This window comes from Mus pahari, chromosome 15 (genome assembly GCF_900095145.1).
Source record: "Mus pahari chromosome 15, PAHARI_EIJ_v1.1, whole genome shotgun sequence".
Lineage (NCBI taxonomy): Eukaryota > Metazoa > Chordata > Mammalia > Rodentia > Muridae > Mus > Mus pahari.
Genome location: NC_034604.1, coordinates 70,518,203 through 70,526,943, shown reverse-complemented (window position 1 = coordinate 70,526,943; position 8,741 = coordinate 70,518,203). Strand labels below are relative to the sequence as shown.

Genomic DNA, 8,741 nt, shown 5'->3' with positions numbered 1-8,741 from the left:
AAAAAAAAAAAAGAATTGGAATGTCCTCTTGGCAGATTTTTCCTTTGATGAGTATAACGTGTCCTTCCCTATCTCTTCTGATTAGTGTTGGTTTGAAGTCTATTTTGTCAGACATTAAAATAGTTACACTAGCTTGCTTCTTAGGTCAGTTTGCTTGGAATCTCTTTACCGCTCCTTTTACCTTGAGGTGAGGTCTATCCTTGATGGTGAGGTGTGTTTCTTGGAGGCAGCAGAAGGATGGATCTTGTTTTCACATTCATTCTGTTAGTCTGTGTCTTTACTGGGAACTGAGACCGTTAATGGTGAAATACATCAATGAACACTTAATAATTCCTCTTATTTTGTTGTGGTGGTGGTATGGGCATATACGCAGTGTGTGTGTGTGTGTGTGTGTGTGTGTGTGTGTGTGTGTGTGTGTGTATTTTCCTTCTGGTCTGGGATTATTTATTCCTTGTGTTTTCTTGAGTGTAGTTAACTTTTTAAGGTTGGAGTTTACCTTCTAGCTCCTTCTGTAGAGATGGATTTGTAAATAGATATTGCTTAAATTTGGTTTTATCAGAAATGTCTTATTTTCTTCCATCTATGGTGATTGAAAGTTTTGCTGGGTATAATAATCTGGGCTGGCATCTATGGTCTGTAGCACATCTGAAGAGGCCCTTTTGGATTTTAAGGTCCCCCTGGAGCAGTCAGGTGTAATTCTAATAGATCTGCATTTACATGTTACTTGGTCCTTTCCCTTGCAGTTTTGAATGTTCTTTCTTTGTGCTGTATGTTTGTGTTTTGATTGTTATGTGCCAAAGGACATTTCTTATCTGGTTCAGTCTATTTGGTGTTCTGTAAGCTTCCTGTCCCTTGATGGGTATCTCCTTCTTTAGGTTAGGAAAATTTTCTTCTACGATTTTGTTGAAGATATTTTCTGAGCCTTTGACCTGGGTTTCTTCTTCCTATTATGTCTTCTCCTTCTATTCCTATTATTCTTAGATTTGATCTTTTCATAGTGTCCTAGATTTTCTGGTTGTTTTGTGCTATAATTTATTTTTATTTATTTAACATTTTCTGGGACTGAGGTACCCATTTCTTCTTTTGTGTCCTCAGTGCCTGAGATTCTCTTTTTGTCTCTTAATATTCTGTGGCTGAGACTTCTCTCTGAGGTTCCTGCTTGATTCCTAAATGTCTCGCTTCCAGATTCTCCTCAGTTTGGGTTTTCTCTTTTGATTCTGTTTCCACTTTTAGGTCGTGAATAGTTTATTTCTTTCCTTCCACTGTCTGCATTTTCAGAGATTTCCTTAAGGGATTCCTTCATTTCCTCTTTGGGGAGTTCTGCTATATGAGTACAGGTGACTCTAAGGTCTTTCCCTTGTGCTCTGCCTATGCAGTGTTCCTTGGGGCCTCTTGTGGTAGGCTTGTGAGCTCTACTGGAGACACACTGCCCTGCTGCTACCGATTGTGTTTTTATGTTGGTGTCTAGGCAACTGGGTTTGGGAAGATTGTAATTCTAAGTGCCTATACCCGGTCTTATCTTTGGTGAATGGGTGATTTTGTTCCTTGGTTTCTGCTTCCTGTCTGGTTCTTAGGTGAGTGTGGTGGCTGTGTGTTGCCAGGTAGGAGATTCTTCTGGAATCCTGACTGGTTCCAGGTAAAATGTGTTTCTAGGTATTGGGAGCTGACACTTAGAAGTGGGGATGGGCTAGGAACGGTGCTCAGGGGTCTCCAGGAGAGAGGAAAACAAGGTGTTCCACCAGGATCTGGTTAACCCCCGGGGAATAAGACAGATAGTGAGCCGAGATCCCAGCATATGGTCTGCTACAGAGCTGGGGTGAGACTGGGGATTGTATCTGGAGGGAGGAGAGACAGGTGAAGATCTGTAGTTACCTACCTTATCTGCCTCCCTGGCCGCAGCGGCCTGTGGTCCTCAGGGCTATGAAATATTCATATGCAAAAGGACTGTGTATCAACTTAGTGAGGACCACTCAAAATGTATTTACAAGTCCCTGTGGCACAAACTTCACAGAACTTCTCTGTGCCCTCACGTCCACTTCTGTACAAGATCCTGAAGAGTCCTGGGTCACAAAGTTTCTGGAAAGGTCCACCGTTTGCCTGAGAGAGAGCAAAGAGTGAAAAGAGACATAGCTTTTCCTCTCAAGTTACCTGAAAAGTGCTTCAGGGACTCCCAAGGGTGCTTGGGAGAACTGGGCCACTGCTGGGTTCCATCATAGACAGGTGACTGGAGACCTGGGGTAGCTGGGACAGGGTTTGTATGAAGTTAAGAAAAAAGGCTATCATGACTTAGTGTGTTCAGGGAGGCCTTCCTGGAGGAGACTAACTCTGACCTGGGCCTTGAAAGCTAGGAAGAATATGTGGACAGAAGAGCATGACGGTAGTGCATGGACAGATTCAGGACGCAGTTTCTGTCCACCTGGCCCTTGGTGTTTGGGAACTCCAATTTCTGTGAGGGATCGCGGAATGGGGCATCCATAGTAGGTGGAGGGGGTATCACTCAGAGCTCCTGCGAGCTTGGCTGGCTCAGGCAGCCCTTAACACACTGGCCATCCTTGCTTTCTGTGCAGGCGGAGTCAGGATCGAGTGTCTGTCCACCCCCACCGCCTTCACCCCAGCTTCGAATTTGGCCACCAACTGCAGACACCTCAGCCCCGGTATCTGGCTGAGGGCACTGACTGGTGAGTCTCCAGATGCTGGGGAGCATAGGAGGGAGAGAGGGAGGGAGGAAGAAAGGAAGAGAGGAAGGGGAGGGAAGAAGGGAGGGAGGGAGGGAGGGGGAGGGGGAAGGGGAGGGGGAAGATTGCAACAGGTCTGTAGAGTTTCTGGTTTGCATCCCTTTTGAATGATGCAGGTTAGTCCTCAGTCCACTCAGCTTTGGAGTGTACTTCACCCCCCCCCCCCCCCCCCCACACACACTACAGGGTCTGGATGCAGGAATTTGCTCAGTGAAACTGGACACTATCCTGCGCCAAGACTGGAGTTCAGTGTTCATGGTCCTGCCAGGAAGAAGGGAGGCAGGATATGAAATGTTTCCTAAGTTCAGTAGTGCTATAAACCAGGGGACTCTAGAGGACAGGTTGGGAGGGGAATTCAGAGATGCTAGGGCAGTCAGGGAAGGCTTCCTGGAAGGGGCGGAATCCACAGAGAAATGGTAGAGCGTATAAGAAAGGCGGTGCCTAGAGTGTGCCTTGGACTCAGGTCAGAGGTAAGCTTAGGACTGTGGAGTGGGGCAAAGGAGGAAGTGGAGGATGTTGTTGTGTTCTCGAGACGGGTGCCCTGGGAAGCCTTTCCATTGCCTGTGCTTCTGGGACTCTGCAGCCCGTTCAGGGACATTCAGATAGTTAGGGTTGCAGGGCCGGGGTGGGGGAGTATTCCTCAGTGGAAAAGGAGGGGCAAGTTTTTAAAAGCTGCATCATCTTCCACACCTTGGGTCAGTAAAGCTGGTTCGGTCAGGGTGGCGTTGGAAGCTCTTCCATGATAGGTGAGAATGATACACAGCGTAGTTCTTGCTGTCTGCCCGCTTCCAGTGCTTCTCTCCGGGCGCCATAAAGAGTGTTGTAAGCATTCTCTGTCGTCGCCCGTCTTCTGAGCATTCTCGGGTACTCTCGGTTAAACTGAACAATCTCTTCAAAGATAAATCACACTACTGCCAAATGTAGCCCAGCCTTTTCCTAATTAGCAGATTCAAATTAGGAAGATTTAATTGCAGTCTGGATTAAATCCTGTCCCTCAGCAGTCAAGTCAAGTCAGTTTGATTTAATTCGGCACACACGGAGCACCCAGAGCCCTTGTACACAGCTGAGTGATTTGAACACAAATACAGGGTCCCACAATGTATGTGGATTACACAGGTGACAAAGGAGGGCCTCCCTGGGGAGAGTCAGGAGCAGAGTGGCACATCAGCCCTGCCCCTGACTTTCTTACCCATCCAGATCTGCTCTTTTCTTGTTTCAATCTTTCTGTATTCCCAGGGGTCCCATTCCCTGTTGCCCCAAGGAACGTGAAGAATGAGGATCTGGGAGGCTGGTCTACATTTCGCTGTCCTGTGTGGACCCACCCTGGGCCCATTCTGCTTGTCTTATCCCTACTGGGGCAATAGGTTTTTCTCTCTTGTAATGAGCTCTGCTTCAGCAAGAGGGGGTCCAGTGACGAGAAGGGTTTTTTGGTTTTTTTTTGTTTGTTTGTTTATATCTATTTGTCTGTCTATCTGTCTGTCTGTCTGTCTCTCTCTCTCTCCCATCTAATTATCTATCTATCTATTTATTTATTATCTAATTATCTATCTAAATCCTCTACCTATCATCTATCAATCATCTATCATCTATCTATCATTTGTCTATTATCTATCAATTATCTATCTATGATCTATCATCTGTCTATCTATTATCTAATTATCTCCTCTATTTACCTATTATCTAATTATCTATCTATCTATCTATCTCTATCATCTATCTATTTTATCTATCTATCTGTCATCAGTCATCTATCTATCACCTGTCTATCTATCTATTATCTATCAATCATCTACCTATCATCTATCAATCATCTATCATCTAATATCTGTTATCTGTCTATTATCTATCAGTCAATTTCTCTCTCTCTCTCTCTCTCTCTCTCTCTCTCTCTCTCTCTCCCTAGCTGATCACTCATGCTAACTGTATCCCCATCTTCCTCTATGAAGCATTCTTACCTGCAGGAGACAGCCTGGCAACTAGCCAACAAAAGATGCACTGTAGGAAAGGGTCCTCTCACCCTCTGCAGGCAGCTCCTGGAAGGGAAGGGGTTGTCTGCAATAACCACCACCCTTCCAGTTCTTTCCTTTATACCATCAGAAGCCACTGATTCCTGTCCTGGGTCATTGCAAGGGTTTGGCTTCAGGCCTGCTTCAGCCCCAAGATTAAGGCTATCCTGACCATACTTTGGGATATTATTCCTTTCCCAATCAGTTCTCCAAGTACAAGTCCTGGCCTAAACACCAGGAGCATCAGGCTTGGGAGGTAAATCTCAGATAGCCCCCTTCCCCACCCATGACTGAAACCTGGCCCTGAATTGAGCCACAGACCTTGTCATGGTCTACAATTCGGTTCAGTCCCAATCCTGACTTCCAGGATGGACTGTGCCCAGCTCCACCTAAGGACCGTGTTGCAGTAAAGTGTGGTGGACTGTGGGGGCCTCTACTGTTCTTTCTCAGAGGCAGCCCTGTTCCTACCAATTCTCAAGGGGTTCAGAGTCTAGAATCACCCAAGGATGATGCTGGTACTTTGCGAGACAGGTTTCTGGGAAGAACACAGATGCTATAAAGCAACAAGACCGCATCAAATTTTATAAACTTGGCAGTGGAAATGAACTTGACCTTGATGTTTGTACACAAAGGAAAGACATCAGGTGCGTGCAGGAGGGGGCATAAGAAAACTCAAAAACACACCTCTGAATTAGCCTGTGAACACCCCCAGACTTGGCTGTCACAGGACGGTGGCAACCGGAGAAAGGGATATGACAGCTTCCACAGGAAATCCTGTCTTTAGTAGCAAGTCCGATACAGAATTATCAAGGGTCTGGCTTTGGAGCTGCATGCACTGGGGCTGACTCCATAACACTGCATTTTGATCGACTGTGGTTTTCTGTCAACATGTGTTGTGAGGAGAAGTTTCCTTGATAAGGGGCGAAGACTAGACATATCTGTGGGGATAAGGACAGATGTTGTGGATAAGGACAGATGTGTATAGATCGTTGCTAGGGGTTATAGTAAATAAATACGACAAAAACTAGTGAGAAAAGAAATCAAGAATTTGAAGGAGAGTGGGGAGAGTCTGGAGAGAGGAAAGGGAAGGGAGAAACGTAGTTATATTATAATCTCAAAAATTAAAAAGAAAGAGTCTGTGAATTTCATCCCCTGATGAAGGCAGATTGGGCCTGGGCCCAGGAGGCCATTTCTTATCTTCTTCCTCCTTCTTTTCCTTCTCTCTCTTCTCCCTTGTAGCTCCTTGAAGTGGACCTTTAGGTCGTGACTCATCTCCACTTAGCGTAAGAATATAAAGTTGTAGACTTAAAGACAGAAAATGTTTATTTTATTTATTGATTTTTTTTTTAAAAAAATTGTTTATTTTTATATGTGAGTACACTGTCACTGTCTTCAGACACACCAGAAGAGGGCGTCGGATCTCCAAGAACTGGAGTGTCAGGTAGTTTTTAGTTGATAGGTGGGTGATGGGAATTGAACCTGGGTCCTCTGCAAGAACAGCTAGCACTTTTAACCATTGAGCCGTCTCTGCAGCCCCTGTTTGTTTCTTTGAATTCTGTCGGTTTTTGCTTCGCTTACTTTGATTTATTTGTAGATATTGGGAATGTGTCGTTTTCATCTATTATAGAATATATTCTATTGTAGAATATAGGTTTTTCTTTGGCTGTGCTCTTTAGGCCCAATTTTGCTTTATATGTCCTTGGCTGGTCTACAGCTTTCTGGGCGGATCTCAAACCCAGAGTGATTAGCCTGCCTCTGCCCCCTGAGTGCCAGGACTGAAGTCAGTATGCCACCACAGACAGCCACCTTTCACCTTCTTTGTCTTTGTTTTTAAAATAGCAAGTGGTTGGCTGTTGTTTTCCGGATTAAAATCTGTGTTTGTTAATGGGAATATCTGGGACATTTACGTTTATTGGGATCACCCACACAGTTAAAGCCGAGGCACTGCCTCCTGCTTTGTTTCTGTTTGCTTTGCCTTCTTGGTCTATTGGGTGCCTTCTTTTGGATTGGTCGAGTGTCAGGGATGAATGCTAGGATGTTGTTAAGCTCACAGTTGTGTCACTATTTTGTTTATTTTATTAGTTTATTAGTACTTAGCTTACAAATATGTGCAGTGTCACTTTACTATACATATATACGATATAACTAAATAGGGTATATTACTTTGTGTGAAATGGAACCATGTACCAAAACCTGTATATTTACATTTCTCCTTTTACATTCTTTGCTAGTCCTTCTGTGGGGGGACACATGAGCATATGTGTATATGTGCATATACATTATAATTGACACAATACTTCACTAGAAATTTTGCTTTAAACCAGTGGTTTTAATTGAATTAAACGGAGGTTTAATTTTTTTCTTTTTGTCTGCATGCTCCATTTAGATTGTTTTTATTGCTGTACATTTAAATCACTAATCCGAATCTGCTATTGGCCCAGCCCAGTGACGTCTCCATTTCAGACGTTGTACTTTTTTTTAATCCCAGGAAGCCATGTTTAGGTGACTTTCTAAAACCTCTCTCTCAGGTTTGCATTTCTGCCCATGTACTTGAGTATGTAATACTGGCTATTTTAGTGTCTTTCTTTGCCGATCCCACCATAATTGTCACTCTCCTGTGTTGGGGTAGGTATTTGTGTCGTCCGATTTCCCCCTGACTGAAGGACATATTGTCCTCCTTTTTTATCATGACCAGCTATTTCCTGTTGAGCCATGGACGTCCTGAGCTATAGATTGCTGAGTAAGCAAACTCTGTGGGTTTGCTTGTGTCGTGTATGGAGCGTTGGTCAACTCTGTTCTGGAAAACAGCGCTCGTGAATGCGCTTGATCTGGAAAACAGCGCTCGTGAATGCGCTTGATCTGGAAAACAGCGCTCGTGAATGCGCTTGATCTGGAAAACAGCGCTCGTGAATGCGCTTGATCCTTTACAGGGTTGTTAAGGCTTCCTTGCAGCAGATCTCACATGTCCCAATATCAGCAAGAACTCTAGATCTGCCTTAATGGAGCTTACAGGCCAGCTTTAAAAGATGGCTCTGGGGTCTTCTGAATACCCTTAGTGATCAACTAGAAGTCTCGTTCTCAGACATAGAATTCAAATGTTTCTCGATCTGTCTGACATTTGGGAACCACTCACTATTTCCACGGGGGCTTTTCTCTCACCCTGTGGGATGTCAGGATGCACCAGCCATTCTTCACCTTCCTAATGTGGCAACCTCATGTTGTGGTGACCCCCATAAAATTATTTTGTTGCTACTTCATAATTGTAATTCTGCTGTTATGATTTGTAATGTAAATGTGTATGTTTTCCAGTGGTCTTAGGTGACCTCTGTGAAAGGGCCATTCGACCCACAACTAGAAAGGGTCAGGACCCACAACTTGAGAAACACTGCTCTACACACACAGAACTCGCTATTGGGCAAACACTTGAGGGGACAGTGCAGCGCTCCCATTGGATGCAGCGTCCTGCTCTTCAGAACACTGCACCAGGAATGTCAGAGCCCTCGGCTCCCCTGCAGTGAGACTCCTGAAGTAAGCCATTGAGTTCAGAGGACACCGGTCTCTGCTAAAAGACCAGTGTGAATCTCTGGTTCAGATGCACCTCAAGGCAGTGAGTTGTACGGTCACCTGGCTCAGAACTCTGTATGGTTTGTGCAGCATCTGAGAGCAGATATCGTATATATTCTGTCCAGATTTTCAGTGGCTTTCAGTGAAGGACAAGGGCAGTCTCTGCTACCTAAAACCATGGCTGGAAGCAAAATACCTGTAAAATCTCTCTCTCTCTCTCTCTCTCTCTCTCTCTCTCTCTCTCTCTCTCTCTCTCCTGTCTGTCTCTCTGCCTCTCTGTGTTTCTGTCTCTGTCTCTCTCTGTTTCTCTCTCTCTCCTGACTGTCTCTCTGTCTCTCTGCCTCTGTTTCTGTCTCTGTCTCTCTCTGTCTCTCTCTGTCTCTCTGTCTCTGTCTCTGTCTCTGTCTCTGTCTCTCTCTCTCTCTCTCTCTCTCTC

General features: G+C 44.9%; 1 protein-coding gene across 1 annotated transcript in view; it reads left to right on the top strand.

The window, feature by feature from the left end:
- Nucleotides 1-8,741, top strand: part of Rnf165 (ring finger protein 165) — a 106,111-nt gene that overhangs the window by 87,662 nt on the left and 9,708 nt on the right. The window contains exon 3 of the mRNA XM_021214501.2: nucleotides 2,568-2,678. Coding sequence (XP_021070160.1) covers nucleotides 2,568-2,678 — 111 coding nt within the window. The remainder of the gene's footprint in view (nucleotides 1-2,567; nucleotides 2,679-8,741) is intronic.